Source organism: Somniosus microcephalus, chromosome 15 (genome assembly GCF_052327205.1).
Source record: "Somniosus microcephalus isolate GS21.2 chromosome 15, FLI_Smic_1.0, whole genome shotgun sequence".
Classification (NCBI taxonomy): domain Eukaryota; kingdom Metazoa; phylum Chordata; class Chondrichthyes; order Squaliformes; family Somniosidae; genus Somniosus; species Somniosus microcephalus.
In genome coordinates this window covers 23,187,754-23,210,231 of record NC_141001.1, presented here as the reverse complement: position 1 = coordinate 23,210,231, position 22,478 = coordinate 23,187,754, and the positions used below count along the sequence as shown (strand labels likewise).

Sequence of the window (22,478 nt, the reverse complement as noted above, 5' to 3'; positions counted from 1 at the left end):
CGCCTTTAAGAGCACTACTTTAGGGTGGCACTATCTATTGGTTCATGTATACTGTAATACCGATAGTGACCACACCAGTATATAAGGGTTGTGATACGTTAACTAGGGCAGAATCGCCCGAGCCGCTGAATAGTAAAGACGTGTTTTATTCTGTTAACAGTGGAGTCTGTGATTATTTATAATACAACCCACAGACTTAACATTGGCGACGAGTCAGGATTCGAACCCTGCGGCAGTTGTTCCACGGCGGCTTCGTCCAAAGACAGGACGTTGAAGAGAGGTTTCAATCCTCACCAGTCTGGAACCGACAGGCTGGAAGCGACAGGCATTAGGACCCTGAAGCCTCCATAACCTCGTGGGTAAGCCGCAGCGTTGGCTGCAAAGACAGGGCGATCGCAATCCCTGATAAGAGCCGCGGTGAAACGCGCGAGCGGGTAAGCCAGAGCCCGGGAGGGAGCGAGCAAGAGCCGCGCGAGCGGGTGAGCCAGAGGCCGGGGGCCGCTTTCAAGTGCAAGGCGCAGCCGGGCCATCGATCGCATCCGCTGATAAGGCCCGCACTCGGGCTGAAAGTCAGCGTCGGGGAACGGGTGATAACCGCCATTGAAGTGGGCGGAGAGCGCCGAGAAGCGCGGGAAAACCGCCATCGAAGTGGGCGGGGAGAGCGAGAAGCGCGGGAAAGCCGCCATTTTTCGCGGGGAAACCGCTGAAGAAGAAGGAAGAAGCGGGAAACCGCCATCTTGGAAATTATTAAGAATTTCAGGAAAGTAATAAGATTTTTCAGAAAGGCTGGTGTGTTCTCAAGAAGAGAGGGAAAATAAGTATAAGTACAGCAATACTTGTGGTGTTCTCAAGAAGAGAGAAGAAAATTAATTAGAATTTTCAGAAACAAGAAATAAGTAAAGCAATACTTGTGGTGTTCTCAAGAAGAGAGAAGAAAATTAATTAGAATTTTCAGAAACAAGAAATAAGTAAAGCAATACTTGTGGTGTTCTCAAGAAGAGAGAAGAAAATTAATTAGAATTTTCAGAAACAAGAAATAAGTAAAGCAATACTTGTGGTGTTCTCAAGAAGAGAGAAGAAAATTAATTAGAATTTTCAGAAACAAGAAATAAGTAAAGCAATACTTGTGGTGTTCTCAAGAAGAGAAGAAAATTAATAATAAGTAAAGAAATACTTGTGCTGTTCTCGGAAAGAGAAGAAGATGCCTAAGCGAGGAAATATTAATGATTTTAATGCTGAAATAGAAGACAGGGCCACGTATGGGGAACGCATAGGAATATATTGCGTAGCCATATACGCCAAGGCAATAACTTTGTTAAATTCGATGGGAGCAAAAACATACGGGCTCTTGAAACATCTAATAGCACCAGTTAAACCAGTGGACCAGACCTTCGAAGAGATCGTAGCAGTGCTGAAGGATCAAATTACTGCAAGCATTTCCAAATGCTACCGTTGTGGAAAGACAACGCACGACCAGAATCAGTGCTGGTTTAAGAATCAAGAGTGCAGGAAATGTGGCAAACTGGGTCACATCGCGAAGGTATGCAGGTCCAGAAAGAAGACCAACAAACAAAGGAAGCCACCACCACAAGAAAAGTACAACAAGGTGCATCAGGTGGCTGAAAAGAGTTCAGACGAACAAAATTCAGACTCAGACCCAAACAGCCAGGAGTTGGATAGTCTGAGAATCCACAATGTGGGTAAAGTAACTGATCTACAGACGATCTGGGTCACACTAAAAATAGCTGGAGTCCAAGTACGAATGGAGCTGGACACGGGATCAGCTGTATCAGTCATCAACCAAAAGGACTACCACCGACTATTCTCTCACATACCCTTAAGAAATACCAAGTTCGTATTACAGACATACACGGGGCATCGCGTATACCCCATGGGGAAAATAAGAGTCAAGGTGAGAGATAGGGGTAAAGTACACCCAAGAATGAATTTGTACGTACTACCTGAGGGAGGACCACCACTTCTAGGATGGGAGTGGATCAAGAAAATAGACATGGAATGGCACTACCGACAAGCAATGACGAGTGAGGACTCGGTGCAGACAAGCAGCTCAGACTCTGAGCCGGAAGACGATAAGTCCAGCTTATGTATGAAAAACAAGGTTAACATTAACTCACGGACTAAGGTTGGAAAATCGATGGCGTGCATAAAGACAGAGAATTCTGAGTCTGTTCAAGCTACAGACATATGCATTACGGAGGAACACCGGGCTCGAACTCAACGCTATTTCAAAGTACAACAACAATTAGAACAATTAAGTTACCGCCTCGTACAAGAGATGAAAACAATGAAAAAGTTCTATGACACCGAATGGGAGAGTCTGGAAAGACAACAGAACCTACTGGCTCAAGCAGAGAGCGACCATAGAGCCATCGTGACCAATTACCGATCACATCTCCCTGATGATGTTCAGGGGTTAGAATATTTGCATGATCTAGAGATACAGCAGAAGGGCAAATCACGCTGCACTGAGGATTTTGTTCTGCAATTAGAGACGGAGCTAGTGCAGGCAAAGTTAAGAGAAGTTGAATCACAGGGTGCTCTTAAGGAGATGCAGAAACAAATCTTGGACATGGAAAAGAGAAACGCTTCTTTACCTGATGAGAATAATGTGGCCATGTTGCAAGAGGAGCTTATAGGGGCGAAACTGAAAGAAGCTAAGCAAAGGATGTTGGAACTTGAAACGCAGAACCAAATCAGCGGTAATCAGCTATGTCAAGCAGAGAAGGAGTGCAAGGGTCTACATGAGAAGGTGCAATATCTCTCAGCCCAAAATAAGGGACTACTCACTCAGTTAAATGAAAGTAAACGGGAAATGGCTGAGATGGACTGCAAGAATAAAGAAGAGTTGATGGCAGTGAGACTTCGAGAGGCAGATAGCATAGCAGCCTTGGCTGAACTCCAACAGGAAATTGCGAAAGAAACAAATGAAGAGGAATCTTCAGGAAGCCAGGATTTTATTCCAGTTCTTCTCTACGACTCCTTACAAGCAGAGTGCGAGAAGTTGAAAAAACAGTATGAACAGGCCCAGACTACAATTCTGGAGGGGATTAACTCAGCAACCTCCGAAAAGCTAGTTTCGTTGGAAGTATATGAGCAACTAAAGGTTGAACATGAGCAAGAAGTCCAAAGGCTGCAGGAAATTCTTGAGGAGCTCAGGGCCAAGACAGACTCATCGGTAGAAGTTCCATACATAGATGAGGATGTAGAGGTGAAAGACATGGCAGAACTCATAAAAATATGGAAGGAAGCCCAAGACAAATATGAGGCGGCAATTACCGAGGTTGACCGACTTGAAGAACAGTTTCAACTGGGAATGGGCCCTGAACATGAGCTAGAGAGCATCGAGGCGCAACTTCTCCAAGCACTGGAAGCCAAAGTACAAGAGGAAGAGAAGATGAAAGCATTGGAGAAAATGATGGATGAAATGGAGGAGTACGCTGAATTACGTCCAGGGGAACAGGAGAATGGGGAAACAGCTACTTCAGTAGAAGGATTAAATAGCCTGATAACGAAATCCCTGAAGGAAGGGAAAGGATTGAACGCACAAATGAGGCCAGGAGGGAAGGAAGGGCAGACATCCGAGGAAGAGCAGGATGAATATGATTGCTTGAAGAAGGGTTTTGACCTGTTGAGTGACACCGAATGTTATGAGGATGTGGTCTGCCCAAATTGTGATGGGAACTCCCAAAGTGCTGAAATCCTGAGGAAGCACTTAAGGTCTAAGGAACATAGAGAGTTGGTGGCGCTACAGATGGCAGCCGGGAAAAGAGCTCGGAGAGTTTCAAAAAGGCAGAAAAGAAAAAGAAGAAGCAGAAAATAATAACTGTTTAAAATATTATTACTTCTACTACCTCAGTCCGAACACTACGAAAGGTGCTAAATTTGTAAAAAAAAATCCAGGGACATTATCAAGACAGCCAGTGGGTTGTATAAGTCCGCACTGCTGGTTCAACAGGACGAAAGTACAAGCTGTTAAAAAAAAAAAAAAAAAAAAAAGGCTATGGAGGATGCTGTCTGGAACGAATTAATACCAGAGACTGAATTTATGAACTGTTCCCACAGAGACTGAACCTGTAAACTGATTCCACTGAGAGTATGTTTGTAAACTGTTATATGACGTTGACTCCATTGAGAGTATATCTGTAAATTGTTATATGACGTTGACTCCATCGAGAGTATATCTGCAAACTGTTTATATAAAGTTGAAGATTGTATGTTTAACGGGATTCTGTAAGTAATAAGCTAGGAAGGGAGGAGTGTTGTGTATGTAACCGTTTACCTTTAAGGGAACTATAGAATGTAACCGTTCGCCTTTAAGAGCACTACTTTAGGGTGGCACTATCTATTGGCTCATGTATACTGTAATACCGATAGTGACCACACCAGTATATAAGGGTTGTGATACGTTAACTAGGGCAGAATCGCCCGAGCCGCTGAATAGTAAAGACGTGTTTTATTCTGTTAACAGTGGAGTCTGTGATTATTTATAATACAACCCACAGACTTAACACCCTGTATCTGGGATGAACTAAATAATATATACAATGCAGTGAACAGGTGGGCATCTCCCTGTAAAAAGTAACTTGTTACAATACTCTCCTCCCAGTCACATCACCGATAACCTTGCACCTGCTTTCATCACACGAGCTTGCAATTTATGCTCACAGATGTCACTATTCCTACACTGCAAGTAGATCTGAGGAAGAGGATGTTCTGCGTACCACTGATTCACCAGGGAGACCAGAGTTTAATAAAGTCAAACCGCCCATTCACATTCAAAATGACAGAAAGACACTATTAAACAGTGGGGGAGGAGGAGGGTGGGATGGCCGGCAGTGGGGGAGGAGGAGGAGGAGGGTGGGAAGACTGTGAGTGAGAGAGGGGGATGGCCATCAGTGCAGGAGGGAGAAGGTGGGAAGGCTGTCAGTGGGGAGTGGGAGGGTGGGAAGACTGGGAGTGGGGGAGGGATAGAGTGGGAAGACTGGGAGTGGGGGAGGGGGAAGGTGGGAAGACTGGGAGTGGGGGAGGGAGAGAGTGGGAAGACTGGAAGTGTGGGAAGGCGAGCGTGGGAAGACTAGAAGTGGGGGAGGGGAAGGTGGGAAGACTGGGAGTGTGGGAAGGAGAGAGTGGGAAGACTGGGAATATGGGAGAAGGATGGTGGGAAGACTGGGAGTGGGGGAGGGAGAGAGTGGGAAGACTGGGAGTGTGGGAGGAGGATTTGGGAAGACTGGGAGTGGGGGAGGGGGAAGGTGGGAAGGCTGTCAGTGGGAGAAGGGGAGGGTGGGAAGAGGGGGAGTGGGGGAGGAGTAGGGTGGGATGGCTGGCAGGCTGTGAATGCTGACATCACCTAGCCAATCCAGCTCGAATTATGACTCTTGCTAGCTCATCAAGGAGCAGCTTTAGTGGTGGCTAAAGACAGCCTGTGGATTAGATGCATCTGCCCCTGAGGCTCAAGGAAACGGCAAACAGCATGAGCTACACTCTTCTGTAGTGCCCGATCCTGAGGTGATGGGATTCTCCACAAGGCTCTGATGGTGTAGCATATGGAGTTCCAACACATTGCGGCCTAGACTGGCAGTGTACAATATTACATGCGGTTATTAAAACTAAAATAGTTTAAAAAAACTATCAATACACAATTCCATCACACACACTGCTCTTTGCTATTTTATTAAATTTATGGATGGATTTTGTGTTCCTCAAATTGATGATGAGAATGGAACACCTTACCGATCGGATGTGAGAATGGAACACTTTATCGATCGGATGTGGGAATGGAACACTTTACCGATCTGGTGTGGGAATCGAACACTTTACCGATCTGGTGTGGGAATGGAACACTTTACCGATCGGATGTGGGAGTGGAACACTTTACCGATCGGATGTGGGAATGGAACACTTTCCCGATCGGATGTGGGAATGGAACACTTTCCCGATCGGATGTGGGAATGGAACACTTTACCGATCTGGTGTGGGAATCGAACACTTTACCGATCTGGTGTGGGAATGGAACACTTTACCGATCGGATGTGGGAGTGGAACACTTTACCGATCGGATGTGGGAATGGAACACTTTCCCGATCGGATGTGGGAATGGAACACTTTCCCGATCGGATGTGGGAATGGAACACTTTACCGATCGGATGAGGGAATGGAACACTTTCCCGATCGGATGTGGGAATGGAACACTTTGCTGATCGGATGTGAGAATGGAACACTTTCCCGATCGGATGTGGGAATGGAACACTTTCCCGATCGGGTGTGGGAATGGAACACTTTACCGATCGGATGTGGGAATGGAACACTTTCCCGATCGGATGTGGGAATGGAACACTTTACTGATCGGATGTGGGAATGGAACACTTTGCTGATCGGATGTGGGAATCGAACACTTTACTGATCGGATGTGGGAATGGAACACTTTCCCGATCGGGTGTGGGAATGGAACACTTTACTGATCGGATGTGGGAATGGAACACTTTACCGATCTGGTGTGGGAATGGAACACTTTCCCGATCGGATGTGGGAATGGAACACTTTACCGATCGGATGTGGGAATGGAACACTTTCCCGATCGGATGTGGGAATGGAACACTTTACCGATCGGATGTGGGAATGGAACACTTTACCGATCGGATGTGGGAATGGAACACTTTCCCAATCGGGTGTGGGAATGGAACACTTTACCGATCGGATGTGGGAATGGAACACTTTACCGATCGGATGTGGGAATGGAACACTTTCCCAATCGGATGTGGGAATGGAACACTTTACCGATCAGATGTGGGAATGGAACACTTTCCCGATCGGATGTGGGAATGGAACACTTTACCGATCAGATGTGGGAATGGAACACTTTCCCGATCGGATGTGGTAATGGAACACTTTACCGATCGGATGTGGGAATGGAACACTTTACCGATCGGATGTGGGAATGGAACACTTTACCGATCGGATATGGGAATGGAACACTTTACCGATCTGGTGTGGGAATGGAACACTTTCCCGATCTGGTGTGGGAATGGAACACTTTACCGATCGGATATGGGAATGGAACACTTTACCGATCTGGTGTGGGAATGGAACACTTTACCTATCGGATGTGGGAATCGAACACTTTACCGATCGGATGTGGGAATGGAACACTTTACCGATCGGATGTGGGAATGGAACACTTTCCTGATCGGATGTGGGAATGGAACACTTTACCGATCGGATGTGGGAATGGAACACTTTACCGATCTGGTGTGGGAATGGAACACTTTCCCGATCTGGTGTGGGAATGGAACACTTTACCGATCGGATGTGAGAATGGAACACTTTCCCGATCGGGTGTGGGAATGGAACACTTTCCTGATCGGATGTGGGAATGGAACACTTTACCGATCTGGTGTGGGAATGGAACACTTTACCGATTGGATGTGGGAATGGAACATTTTCTGATCCGGTGTGAGAATGGTACACTTTACCGATCGGATGTGGGAATGGAACACTTTACCGATCGGATGTGGGAATGGAACACTTTACTGATCGGATGTGGGAATGGAACACTTTACCGATCAGATATGGGAATCGAACACTTTACCGATCGTATGTGGGAATCGAACACTTTCCCGATCGGATGTGGGAATGGAACACTTTCCCGATCGGATGTGGGAATGGAACACTTTCCCGATCGGATGTCGGAATGGAACACTTTCCTGATCGGATGTGGGAATGGAACACTTTACCGATCGGGTGTGGGAATGGAACACTTTACCGATCCGATGTGGGAATGGAACACTTTCCCGATTGGATGTGGGAATGGAACACTTTACCATTTCAGACACCAACTTCAGAATTCTAGGTCAGTTGAAGCAGATCTTAGATCCAGAGTAAAGTTCACTCTACACTGGCCACCAAACACTTTCAGTTTTGGTATAGCATGGGTGAAGTGCTGAATAAAACTTCCTCTACACCGTCCCAACAATATTCTGTAAAGGTCTCTTCAGAGCAGGGCTCCCTGCGTTTTTCAGTTGCACACTGCTGTCCTCGCAGTCTTACTGAGGAGATTGCCAATTTGTGCCAAAACATGGAGACTATGGTGCTGTGAATTAACAGCCAAAACTGGATTAAAGTTTCTTGGACTCATTTCACTGTGTCCTTGCAGACAACATCAAGATGTCTGGGTTCAAATCCAGAGGAGGATAGTCGGTGTTGTAACGCACAGTACCATTCTGTCCCTATTAAAGCTGTCTCTTTTATTGCTCTTGTCAGCGACTTTCTGTAAAGCATCATTTCAGAAAGAAGGAAAAGTACTGCTGTAGACACGGATGGGATGTGGTGAGATGGCAGAGTTCAAAAGCAGAGACCCCAGTTCTGAATCAGATGTTGTGCAGCCAATTCCCATGCCGGGCTCTTACTTAAGTCTGCATTTAAGCTGATTCTCTTCACAGCCATTCATAGCCAGGAAAGCTGCCCTGACCTGCACCTTTCCCTCCCCCCAGTATGAGTGCCACTCACAGTTCAGCACATCTCATCCCGCAGAGCATCTGAAGGAAGAAGGGAACAATTCGAGGAGAGGCCAATGGCCCAAATCCCTTTTGCTTGGCTCCCAGCGACTGGTTTAATGGGCATTTATCTAATCATCCCCTCAGTCAGAGAGTGATAAGTATTGTTTAGGAGGAAACCTAAAGCAAGGCGAGAAAATAACTGATGGAAAAGGGGAAAGCACTTAACATTAAAACATCACAAAAGGACACAAACAGCAGGGTCCGACACAAGAGAGGCACAGTCGGACACGAGAGAGGCACAGTCCGACACGAGAGCGACACAGTCCGACACGACAGAGACACAGTCCAACACGAGAGAGGCACAGTCCGACACGACAGAGACACAGTCCAACACGAGAGAGGCACAGTCCGACATGAGAGAGGCACAGTCCGACACGACAGAGACACAGTCCGACACGAGAGAGGCACAGTTCGACACGAGAGAGGCACAGTCCGACACGAGAGCAACACAATCCGACACGAGAGAGGCACAGTCTGACACGAGAGCGGCACAGTCCGACACGAAAGCGGCACAGTCCGACACGAGAGAGGCACAGTCCGACACGAGAGAGGCACAGTCCGACACGAGAGCGACACAGTCCGACACGAGAGAGGCACAGTCCGACACGAGAGCGACACAGTCTGACACGAGAGCGACACAGTCTGACACGAGAGCGACACAGTCTGACACGAGAGCGACACAGTCCGACACGAGAGAGGCACAGTCTGACACGAGAACGACACAGTCCGACATGAGAGAGGCACAGTCCGACACGAGAGAGGCACAGTCTGACACGAGAGAGACACAGTCCGACACGAGAGAGGCACAGTCCGACACGAGAGAGGCACAGTCCGACACGAGAGAGGCACAGTCCGACACGAGAGAGGCACAGTCGGACATGAGAGAGGCACAGTCGGACATGAGAGAGGCACAGTCCGACACGAGAGAGGCACATTCCGACACGAGAGGCACAGTCGGACACGAGAGAGGCACAGTCCGACACGAGAGAGGCACAGTCTGACATGAGAGAGCACAGTCGGACATGAGAGAGGCACAGTCTGACACGAGAGAGGCACATTCCGACACGAGAGGCACAGTCGGACACGAGAGAGGCACAGTCCGACACGAGAGAGGCACAGTCCGACACGAGAGAGGCACATTCCGACACGAGAGGCACAGTCGGACACGAGAGAGGCACAGTCCGACACGAGAGAGGCACAGTCTGACACGAGAGAGCACAGTCGGACACGAGAGAGGCACAGTCTGACACGAGAGAGGCACAGTCCGACATGAGAGAGGCACAGTCGGACACGAGAGAGGCACAGTCGGACACGAGAGAGGCACAGTCGGACATGAGAGAGGCACAGTCTGACACGAGAGAGGCACAGTCCGACATGAGAGAGGCACAGTCGGACACGAGAGAGGCACAGTCAGACACGAGAGAGGCACAGTCCGACAGGAGAGAGGCACAGTCCGACACGAGAGAGGCACAGTCCGACACGAGAGAGGCACAGTCCGACACGAGAGAGGCACAGTCCGACACGAGAGAGGCACAGTCCGACACAAGAGAGGCACAGTCGGACACGAGAGAGGCACAGTCCGACACAAGAGAGGCACAGTCGGACACGAGAGAGGCACAGTCCGACACGAGAGAGGCACAGTCGGACACGAGAGAGGCACAGTCCGACACAAGAGAGGCACAGTCGGACATGAGAGAGGCACAGTCCGACACAAGAGAGGCACAGTCGGACACGAGAGAGGCACAGTCCGACACGAGAGAGGCACAGTCCGACACGAGAGCTACACAGTCTGACACGAGAGAGGCACAGTCGGACACGAGAGAGGCACAGTCGGACACGAGAGAGGCACAGTCGGACACGTGAGTGACACAATCTGACACGAGAGAGGCACAGTCCGACATGAGAGCGACACAGTCCGACATGAGAGAGGCACAGTCCGACACGAGAGAGGCACAGTCCTACACGAGAGCTACACAGTCTGACACGAGAGAGGCACAGTCGGACACGAGAGAGGCACAGTCGGACACGAGAGAGGCACAGTCGGACACGTGAGTGACACAATCCGACACGAGGGAGGCACAGTCTGACACGAGACGCACAGTCTGACATGAGAGTGACACAGTCCGACATGAGAGAGGCACAGTCCAACACGAGAGAGGCACAGTCCGACACGAGAGAGGCACAGTCCGACATGAGAGCGACACAGTCCGACACGAGGGAGGCACAGTCTGACACGAGAGGCACAGTCTGACATGAGAGTGACACAGTCTGACACGAGAGCGACACAGTCCGACATGAGAGAGGCACAGTCTGACACGAGAGAGGCACAGTCCGACAAGAGAGCGACACAATCCGACACGAGAGAGGCACAGTCCGACATGAGAGCGACACAGTCCGACATGAGAGAGGCACAGTCCGACACGAGAGAAGCACAGTCCGACATGAGAGCGACACAATCCGACACGAGAGAGGCACAGTCCGACACGAGAGGCACAGTCTGACATGAGAGTGACACAGTCCGACATGAGAGTGACACAGTCCGACACGAGAGAGGCACAGTCCGACACGAGAGAGGCACAGTCGGACACGAGAGAGGCACATTCTGATATGAGAGCAATACGGGCTGACACGAGAGCAAAACAGTCCAACACAAGAGCAACATGGTCGACATGAGGGTGAAATAGTCTGACACGAGAACGATATCGTTTGACACACGGATGAAATGGCCTCTTCTTATGAAGATATGATGGTGCTTCGAGCAGGCATCATAAACATTGGCATTTGAAGAACTTTAGAGGATGTTACACAGAGCTAATCAAAGGGCTGACAGACACATTTAATACGTTTGTATTGAGTCAGTGACATATAAAGAGTGCAGAGACGAGAGGAGCAGTGCCTCACTGCCACCTCCTTCTCCACCTAGCTCTTGTCCTCTTCCTTCTGTGTGGCCACCTTCCTCTCTCTGTTGGACTGTTCTCCTGATTCATTCCCACTCATTAACCTGGCAGCTTCTGCCGATTCAGGCACAACCTCCACATTATCTTTATTCATCAGCTGGATCCATTCATCTGATCTCTTTATGTTGGCTTTCAGGTCACCTTCTTCGAAGTCTCTCCCATTCCCATTCTCCACGATGGCTGCACTATCCTCTCTTTTCCTGGTTATCACCAGGCTTTTCTTCCTTCCACATAATCTGACAAAAAAATGTAGGGTCACCGCAGTTCAGTTATTATAAGACATTTTAACCATACGTTTATTACAACAAACAATGCAATTGGTGATAAAAATCAACAATTAATCAGAATATAAGACAAGTCAACAGTGAACAAGGATTAGTTATTCCAACAACAAGAATCACAGGGTGCCCAGTCATCATAGAGTGCCCAAGTATCATAGAGTGCCCAGGTATCATACAGCGTCTGGGTATCACAGTGTGCCCAGGTATCACAGTGTGTCCAGGTATCACTGAGTGCCCAGGTATCACAGTGTGCCCAGGTATCACTGAGTGCCCAGGTATCACAGTGTGCCCAGGTATCACTGAGTGCCCAGGTATCACAGAGTGCCCAGGTATCACAGTGTGCCCAGGTATCACAGTGTGCCTAGGTATCACTGAGTGCCCAGGTATCACAGTGTGCCCAGGTATCACAGTGTGCCCAGGTATCACAGTGTGCCCAGGTATCACAGTGTGCCCAGGTATCACAGTGTACCCAGGTATCACAGAGTGCCCAGGTATCACAGAGTGCCCAGGTATCACAGGGTGCCCAGGTATCACAGTGTGCCCAGGTATCACTGAGAGCCCAGGTATCACAGTGTGCCCAGGTATCACAGTGTGCCCAGGTATCACAGAGTGCCCAGGTATCACAGGGTGCCCAGGTATCACAGTGTGCCCAGGTATCACAGAGTGCCTAGGTATCACAGTGTGCCCAGGTATCACAGTGTGCCCAGGTATCACAGATTGCCCAGGTATCTCAGTGTGCCCAGGTATCACTGAGTGCCCAGGTATCACAGTGTGCCCAGGTATCACAGTGTGCCCAGGTATCACTGAGAGCCCAGGTATCACAGTGTGCCCAGGTATCACTGAGAGCCCAGGTATCACAGTGTGCCCAGGTATCACAGTATGCCCAGGTATCACTGAGAGCCCAGGTATCACAGTGTGCCCAGGTATCACAGTGTGCCCAGGTATCACAGAGTGCCCAGTTATCACTGAGTGCCCAGGTATCACAGAGTGCCTAGGTATCACAGTGTGCCCAGGTATCACACAGTGCCCAGGTATCACAGTGTGCCCAGGTATCACAGTGTACCCAGGTATCACAGTGTGCCCAGGTATCACAGAGTGCCCAGGTATCACTGAGAGCCCAGGTATCACAGTGTGCCCAGGTATCACTGAGAGCCCAGGTATCACAGTGTGCCCAGGTATCACAGTGTGCCCAGGTATCACAGAGTGCCCAGGTATCACAGGGTGCCCAGGTATCACAGTGTGCCCAGGTATCACAGAGTGCCTAGGTATCACAGTGTGCCCAGGTATCACAGTGTGCCCAGGTATCACAGATTGCCCAGGTATCTCAGTGTGCCCAGGTATCACTGAGTGCCCAGGTATCACAGTGTGCCCAGGTATCACAGTGTGCCCAGGTATCACTGAGAGCCCAGGTATCACAGTGTGCCCAGGTATCACAGTATGCCCAGGTATCACTGAGAGCCCAGGTATCACAGTGTGCCCAGGTATCACAGTGTGCCCAGGTATCACAGTGTGCCCAGGTATCACACAGTGCCCAGGTATCACAGTGTGCCCAGGTATCACAGTGTACCCAGGTATCACAGTGTGCCCAGGTATCACAGAGTGCCCAGGTATCACAGAGTGCCCAGGTATCTCAGTGTGCCCAGGTATCACTTAGTGCCCAGGTATCACAGTGTGCCCAGGTATCACAGTGTGCCCAGGTATCACTGAGTGCCCAGGTATCACAGTGTGCCCAGGTATCACAGTGTGCCCAGGTATCACTGAGAGCCCAGGCATCACAGATTGCCCATGTAACTCAGTGTGCCCAGGTATCACTGAGAGCCCAGGTATCACAGTGTGCCCAGGTATCACTGAGAGCCCAGGTATCACAGTGTGCCCAGGTATCACAGTGTGCCCAGGTATCACAGAGTGCCCAGGTATCACAGGGTGCCCAGGTATCACAGTGTGCCCAGGTATCACAGAGTGCCTAGGTATCACAGTGTGCCCAGGTATCACACAGTGCCCAGGTATCACAGTGTGCCCAGGTATCACAGATTGCCCAGGTATCTCAGTGTGCCCAGGTATCACAGTGTGCCCAGGTATCACTGAGAGCCCAGGTATCACAGTGTGCCCAGGTATCACAGTGTGCCCAGGTATCACAGAGTGCCTAGGTATCACAGTGTGCCCAGGTATCACAGTGTGCCCAGGTATCACAGATTGCCCAGGTATCTCAGTGTGCCCAGGTATCACTGAGTGCCCAGGTATCACAGTGTGCCCAGGTATCACAGTGTGCCCAGGTATCACTGAGAGCCCAGGTATCACAGTGTGCCCAGGTATCACTGAGAGCCCAGGTATCACAGTGTGCCCAGGTATCACAGTATGCCCAGGTATCACTGAGAGCCCAGGTATCACAGTGTGCCCAGGTATCACAGTGTGCCCAGGTATCACAGTGTGCCCAGGTATCACAGAGTGCCCAGTTATCACTGAGTGCCCAGGTATCACTGAGTGCCCAGGTATCACTGCGTGCCCAGGTATCAGTGTGCCCAGGTATCACAGTGTGCCCAGGTATCACTGAGTGCCCAGGTATCACATTGTGCCCAGGTATCACAGTGTGCCCAGGTATCACTGAGTGCCCAGGTATCACAGTGCGCCCAGGTATCACTGCGTGCCCAGGTATCACAGAATGCCTAGGTATTACAGTGTGCCCAGGTATCACAGTGTGCCCAGATATCACAGTGTGCCCAGGTATCACAGAGTGCCTAGGTATCACAGTGTGCCCAGGTATCACAGTGTGCCCAGGTATCACAGATTGCCCAGGTATCTCAGTGTGCCCAGGTATCACTGAGTGCCCAGGTATCACAGTGTGCCCAGGTATCACAGTGTGCCCAGGTATCACTGAGAGCCCAGGTATCACAGTGTGCCCAGGTATCACTGAGAGCCCAGGTATCACAGTGTGCCCAGGTATCACAGTATGCCCAGGTATCACTGAGAGCCCAGGTATCACAGTGTGCCCAGGTATCACAGTGTGCCCAGGTATCACAGTGTGCCCAGGTATCACAGAGTGCCCAGTTATCACTGAGTGCCCAGGTATCACTGAGTGCCCAGGTATCACTGCGTGCCCAGGTATCAGTGTGCCCAGGTATCACAGTGTGCCCAGGTATCACTGAGTGCCCAGGTATCACATTGTGCCCAGGTATCACAGTGTGCCCAGGTATCACTGAGTGCCCAGGTATCACAGTGCGCCCAGGTATCACTGCGTGCCCAGGTATCACAGAATGCCTAGGTATTACAGTGTGCCCAGGTATCACAGTGTGCCCAGATATCACAGTGTGCCCAGGTATCACTGAGAGCCCAGGTATCACAGTGTGCCCAGGTATCACAGTGTGCCCAGGTATCACTGAGTGCCCAGGTATCACAGTGTGCCCAGGTATCACTGAGAGCCCAGGTATCACAGTGTGCCCAGGTATCACAGTGTGCCCAGGAATCACTGAGTGTCCAGGTATCACAGTGTGCCCAGGTATCATAGTGAGCCCAGTTATCACTGAGTGCCCAGGTATCACAGTGTGCCCAGGTATCACAGGGTGCCCAGGTATCACTGAGTGCCCAGGTATCACTGAGAGCCCAGATATCACAGTGTGCCCAGTTATCACAGTGTGCCCAGATATCATCCTCGCTCCTGGGTGGAGTGGAGCTAATTTACAGAACAAACGGGAAACTGTTCAACCTCCGTCGCCTCCAGTCCAGATCCAAGGTCGTCCCATCCTCTGTCGTTGAATTACAGTATGCAGACGACGCTTGCATCTGCGCTCACTCGGAAGTCAAACTCCAAACCATCGTCAACACCTTCATCGAAGCGTACGAGAGCATGGGCCTTACACTAAACATCCGTAAGACAAAGGTCCTCTACCAACCTGCCCCCACCACTCAGTACTGCCCCCCGATTATCAAAATCCACGACAAGGCCTTGGACAATGTGGACCACTTTCCGTACCTCAGGAGCCTACTGTCAACAAGGGCAGACGTCGACGACGAAGTCCAACACCGCCTTCAGTGTGCCAGTGCAACCTTCTATCGCCTGAGGAAGAGAGTGTTTGAAGACCAGGGCCTAGAAATTCGGTGGGCTGTGCCAGCAGTTAGCGCCCAAAGAGGGCACTTAGTGGCTTTAGCGCCACTGGCCATACCCCCCACGACATTTAGTGGGGCGCTAATGGCGGCGTTAGCCTGTAGCGCTGCGCCGCCACCGATGACATCATCGGTGTGCGCAGCGCCCCGCTACCGCCCCGATCGCGATATTGGTTCGCGCCCCCCGCTGTAACGCCGGTCGCAATCTGCGACCGGTTCAGGGGGGCCGACCTGCAGTGGTTGTGGCACTAATTAAAGGGAGGTGCGGGCGGCCATTTTTTTGCTGGCTGCCTGCCAGCACCTCCTCGCGCCGGCGTCCCCGGCCTCCTCTGCCCCCCCCCCCCCCGCCGGGCACTGCCGGATGTGTCCCAAGAGCCCAGCACCTCTCCTCGGTGCCGGGCTCTTTTGCCGGCACTCACGATCTCTGATCGCGCTGGTGCAGGCCGCTCCCCTTTAAGAAGGGCAGGAAGGCCTGCAGTACCGCAGCGCGCCGTGCCACAGCGTGTGGCGCTGCGGCACGTTGCGCTGCGATATTCAGTTTCAGCGCCCCAAGAGGGACACGGGGCGCCTCGAGCAGCGCCCCGCTTCCGTTTGGGGTGCTGAAACTGAATATCGCGCTGGCGCAATCGGCTGCTTCCGTGGCGGGACTTCCGGCGCCCAGGCGAGCTTGGGGGCGCCACCGAATTTCTAAGCCCAGGTCCTCAAACCCGGTACTAAGCTCATGGTCTACAGAGCAGCAGTGATACCCGTCCTGCTGTATGCCTCATAGACATGGACCATGTACAGCAGGCACCTCAAAGCACTGGAGAGAGGTACCACCAGTGCTGCCTCCGCAAGATCCTGCAAATCCATTGGCAGGATAGGCGCACCAACGTCAGTGTTCTTGCTCAGGCCAACATCCCCAGCATCGAAGCTTTGACTACGCTCGATCAGCTCCGATGGGCGGGTCGCATTGTCTGCATGCCCGATACGAGACTCCCAAAACAAGCGCTCTACTCAGAGCTCCGACACGGCAAGGGAGCCCCAGGTGGGCAGAGGAAACGCTTCAAAGACGCCTTCAAAGCCTCCTTGAAAAAGTGCAACATCCCCACTGACACCTGGTAATCCCTGGCCCAAGACCGCACAAAGTGGAGGAGAAGCATCCGAGAAGGCACCGAACACCTCGAGTCTCTTCGCCGGGAGCAAGTGGAAGCCAAGCACAGGCAGCGCAAGGTGCGCACGTCAACCCAAGCACCCCACCCACCCGCCCCTTCAACCAGCGTCTGCCCCATCTGTGACAGAGACTGTTGGTCCTGCATTGGACTCATCAGTCACCTGAGAACTCATTTTTAATGTGGAAGCAAGTCATCCTCGGTTCCGAGGGACTGCCTAAGAAGAGTGCCCAGGTATCACAGAGTGCCCAGTCATCACAGAGTGCCCAGGTATCATAGAGTGCCCAGGTATCATAGAGTGCCCAGTCATCATAGAGTGCCCAGGTACCATAGAGTGCCCCAGGTACCATCGAGTGCCCAGATATCATAGAGTGCCCAGGTATCACAGAGTGCCCAGTCATCACAGAGTGCCCAGGTATCATAGAGTGCCCAGTCATCATAGAGTGCCCAGGTACCATAGAGTGCCCAGGTACCATAGAGTGCCCCAGGTACCATAGAGTGCCCAGATATCATAGAGTGCCCAGGTATCACAGAGTGCCCAGGTATCACAGAGTGCCCAGATATCATAGAGTGCCCAGGTTTCACAGAGTGCCCAGTCATCACAGAGTGCCCAGGTGCCATAGAGTGCCCAGGTACCATAGAGTGCCCAGATATCATAGAGTGCCCAGGTTTCACAGAGTGCCAAGGTACCATAGAGTGCCCAGATATCATAAAGTGCCCAGGTATCACTGAGTGCCAAGGTACCATAGAGTGCCCAGATATCATAGAGGGCCCAGGTATCATAGAGAGCCCAGTCATCATAGAGTGTCCAGGCCACACAGAGTGCCACATTTTCTCTGAAATGATCAGCGAGTGTTATATCATCATCAGTTACTGATCATTGTCCCCCTCTTGTCAGTGACTCCGTGCAGGCAGTGCCTCTGTGTGGATCTCAGTGCTACCAGCCATCATTGGAGCAGTGGAGGGGAAGTGTTTGATGAGCTCTTCTAGGCTGTTGAGCCCCAGTTTATGAGCATTGCTTTGGCACCCGGTCAATTCGAACTCACAATGTTCAAATGGCTTTGAAAATTGAGCCAACCAACACTCATCGCAGAGCTTGATCTCATGATTCGGCACGTTCAACTATCAGAGACGAAAAACCTCTGGCTGCCTGTCTCCATCTCTTATTCCCCCCCCAGTCACAGGACGTGCGTGCCAGTGTAGGTGGCACACTGTGCCTCTGCTGCTGCCTTGTCGGGCAGACCCTGGGTACCTGAGGGAGGGCTGCCTGGTTACACAGAGTTGCGGCAGGCCTACCTTTTGCTGTATATGATCACCACTCCGCCAATTACAATGATGAGAAGTGACACAGCTATCGCCACCACAATCAGCCAATCTGAAAAAAAAGAGAGAACATCACCGCCTGGCAACTGCACCCGAAAAAACCCGTCATTGAGAACATGTCAAACTCTTAAATCAGCAACAATTCATGGAAATACCAGGGTGGATTTGCCTCTCAATGTGTCTGCTGTAGCTCAGTGCTAGCATCTGGTCTCTGAGTTAGAAGGTCGTGGGTACAAGTCTCACTCCAGAGACTTCACCACATAATCAAGGCAGACACTTCAGTGTAGCACTGAGGGGGCGCTGCACTGTCAGAGGTGCCGCCTTTCAGATAAGACGTTAAACCATCTGGACGTAAAAGATCCCACACAACTATTTCGAAGCAGAGCAGTTGTGTTCTCCTCAATGTCCTGCCAATATTTATCCCTCAACCATCAACACTAAAGCAGATTGTCATGTCATTTATCACATTGCTGTATGTGGGATCCTGCAGTGCGCAAATTGTTGCCATGTTTCCTACATTACAACAATGACTACAGTTCAAAAGTACTTCATTGGCTGTAAAGTGCTTTGGATATCCTGAGGTCGTAAAAGGTGCTATAGAAATGCAAGTCTTTCTTTTGTCTGGGTGCTCACTGGACAGTTGCCAGGCAAAGCTCACCTTGGGGTTTGAAATCTTTTCCTCTAGCTATTTTGGGCAATGCATTGGCCATCATCCCCTCGACCAATGGTACAGGCAGGAAAGAAATAATAGAGCAAAAAATGGGGCCGCAGGGAAAAATAGACACCAGTGCTCCTTACGCGTAAACGTGCATGCTGACTGCTGAGCCCCAGCAATAGTGTATTGTAATATTAATATACTAGCTGGGGGAGCCCAGCTTTGCCAGGGCTGTTTTGGGGCGGGCGGTTTAAATCGAGTGCCAGGCTTTGGGGCCCTGTCTGTGTCCCTTTGTGAATCTGATGCCGGGCAACATTTTAAATCGAGTCCCAGGCTTTAGGGCCCTGTCTGTGTCCCTTTGTGAATCTGGTGCCGGGCAAAATTTCTACCTTTTAATACCTTGAAAGATGAAAGTGAAAGTACTTATAAAACATTTTTGGTAAATCTTATGTTATTTTTAAAAGAGAAACTAACTTTTTCAAAGCTGGATAAGGAGAGTAGTTTGAGCTGCAAGCAGTGAAAGAATGGCTGGCAGATCCCTGAGATGAAAACGATTAGTCCCGCCCACACACACACTTAATACCTTGAAAGATGAAAGTGAAAGTACTTATAAAACGTTTTTGGTAAATCTTATGTTATTTTTAAAAGAGATACTAACTTTCAAAGTAGTTTGAGCTGGAAGCTGAAGTCATGGCACTAAAACAATGGCTGCCAGATCCCCGAGATGAAAACGATTAGTCCCGCCCACACACACACACACCGATTGGATAACCATCAGGGGACCGTACTGTAGGATTGGTCAATCGTGAGGGCACAGGATTGGTCGAACCTTGACGTCAGTCAATCAATGCTAGCAGATAATGAGTTTAATTTTGAAGGTTTTTTGCAAAAGGCTGCGAACAATTTTCATCCGACCGAAAAGTAAATATGCTTAGCAGTGTCCCGGAAGCGTAAGTTTTCTTCGGAGGTAACGTGCGTGTAGGTACGCGGTATAACTTTCGAGCGCATAGCCGGACAGACGCACACCCGAGGACAGACAGACAGAAGGACAGACAGATCGACCGCTTTATATATATAGACTAGCAGGAGTGCCCAGCGGTGCCGAGGCTTTTTCGAGGGCATGTTGTTGGAAGAGAGAGAGAGAGAGAGAGCGACTGGGGGGGAAGAGAGAGAGAGCGAATGGGGAGGAAGAGAGAGAGAGCGACTGGGGAGGAAGAGAGAGAGAGCAAATGGGGGGGAAGAGAGAGAGCGACGGGGGGGAAGAGAGAGAGCGACTGGGGGGAAGAGAGAGAGTGACTGGGGGGGAAGAGAGAGAGCGATTGGGGGGGAAGAGAGAGAGCGACGGGGGGGAAGAGAGCGACTGGGGGGGAAGAGAGAGAGCAACTGGGGGGAAGAGAGAGAGCGACTGGGGGGAAGAGAGAGAGCGACTGGGGGGAAAGAGAGGGGGGAAAGGGAGGGGGGAAAGGGAGGGGGGGGAAAGGGAGGGGGGAAAGGGAGGGGGGAAAGGGAGGGGGGGAAAGGGAGGGGGGGGAAAGGGAGGGGGGAAAGGGAGGGGGGGGAAAGGGAGGGGGGGAAAGGGAGGGGGGGGGAAAGTGAGGGGGGGAAAGGGATGGGGGGGAGGGGGGGATGGGGGGAGGGGGGGGAAAGGGAGGGGGGGAGGGGGGGAAAGGGAGGGGGGAGGGGGGGAAAGGGAGGGGGGAGGGGGGGAGGGGGGAAAGGAGGGGGGGAGGGGGGGAAAGGGAGGGGGGAGGGGGGAATGGGAGGGGGAGGGGGGGAGGGGGGAAGGGAGGGGGGAAAGGGAGGGGGGGAAAGGGAGGGGAGGGAGGGGGGGAAAGGGAGGGGAGGGAGGGGGGAAAGGGAGGGGAGGGAGGGGGGGAAAGGGAGGGGAGGGAGGGGGGGAAAGGGAGGGGGGGGAGGGGGGTGAAAGGGAGGGGGGAGGGGGGGAGGGGGGGGAAAGGGAGGGGGGGAAGGGAGGGGGGGAAAGGGAGGGGGGAGGGGGGAGAAGGGGGGAAGGGAGGGGGGAAAGGGAGGGGGGAGGGGGGGAAAGGGGGAGGGGGGGGGAAGGAGGGGGGAGGGGGGAAGGGAGGGGGAGGGGGGAGGGGGGGGGAGGGGGGAAAGGGAGGGGGGGAGGGGGGGAAGGGAGGGGGGGGAAAGGGAGGGGGGGAGGGGGGGAAAGGGAGGGAGGGGGGAGGGGGGGAAGGGAGTGGGGGAGGGGGGGAAAGGGAGGGGGGAGAGGGGGGGGAAGGGAGGGGGGGAAGGGAGGGGGGAGGGGGGTGGGAAAGGGAGGGGGAGGGGGGGGAAAGGGAGGGGGGGAAGGGAGGGGGGGAGGGGGGGGAAAGGGAGGGGGAAAGGGAGGGGGGAGGGGGGGAAGGGAGGGGGGAGGGGGGGGAAAGGGAGGGGGGAGGGGGGAAAGGGAGGGGGAGGGGGGGAAAGCGGGGGGGGAGGGGGGAAAGGGAGGGGGGAGGGGGGAAAGGGAGGGGGAGGGGGGGAAAGGGAGGGGGGAAAAGGGAGGGGGGGAAAGGGAGGGGGGGGAAAGGGAGGGGGGAGGGGGGGGAAAGGGAGGGGAGGGGGGGAAAGGGAGGGGGGAGGGGGGAAAGGGAGGGGGGAGGGGGGAGGGGGGGAAAGGGAGGGGGGGAAAGGGAGAGGGGGGAGGGGGGGAAAGGGAGGGGGAGGGGGGGGAGGGGGGGAAGGGAGGGGGGAGGGGGGGAAAGGGGGGGAAAGGGGGGGAGGGGGGGGAGGGGGAAAGGGAGGGGAGGGGGGGGAAAGGGAGGGGGGGAAGGGAGGGGGGGAAGGGAGGGGGGGAAAGGGAGGGGGGGAAAGGGAGGGGGGAAGGGAGGGGGGGAGGGGGGGAAAGGGGGGGGAGGGGGGAAAGAAGGGGGGAGGGGGGGAAGGGAGGGGGGAGGGGTGGGGAAAGGGAGGGGGGAGGGGGGGAAAGGGAGGGGGGAGGGGGGGGAAAGGGAGGGGGGAGGGGGGGAAAGGGAGGGGGAGGGGGGAAAGGGAGGGGGAGGGGGGAAAGGAGGGGGGAGGAGGGGGGAGGGGGGGGAAGGAGGGGAGGGGGGGGAAGGGAGGGGGGGAGGGGGGAAAAGGAGGGGGGAGGGGGGGAAAGGGAGAGGGGGGAGGGGGGGAAGGGAGAGGGGGGAGGGGGGGAAAAGGGAGGGGGAGGGGGGGAAAGGGAGGGGGGAAAGGGAGGGGGGGAAAGGGAGGGGGAGGGGGGGGAAAGGGAGGGGGGAGGGGGGGAAAGGGAGGGGGGAGGGGGGGAAAGGGAGGGGGGGAAAGGGAGGGGGGAGGGGGGGAAAGGGAGGGGGAGGGGGGGGAAAGGGAGGGGGGAGGGGGGAAAGGGAGGGGGGAGGGGGGAAAGGGAGGGGGAGGGGGTGAAAGGGAGGGGGGGAGGGGGGGAAAGGGAGGGGGAAGGGGGGGAAAGGGAGGGGGGAGGGGGGAAA

The 22,478-nt window shown here is 52.8% G+C and overlaps 1 protein-coding gene across 1 annotated transcript in view; it reads right to left on the bottom strand.

Annotated features, from left to right (window-relative positions):
- Positions 1–11,404: 11,404 nt before the first annotated feature.
- Positions 11,405–22,478, bottom strand: part of LOC147106577 (uncharacterized) — an 89,259-nt gene continuing 78,185 nt past the window's right edge. The window contains exons 6-7 of the mRNA XM_086007550.1: positions 18,357–18,435; positions 11,405–11,766 (exon numbers count right to left, since the gene is read on the bottom strand). Of these exons, the coding sequence (XP_085863676.1) occupies positions 11,493–11,766; positions 18,357–18,435 (353 nt within the window). The 3' untranslated portion in view covers positions 11,405–11,492. The remainder of the gene's footprint in view (positions 11,767–18,356; positions 18,436–22,478) is intronic.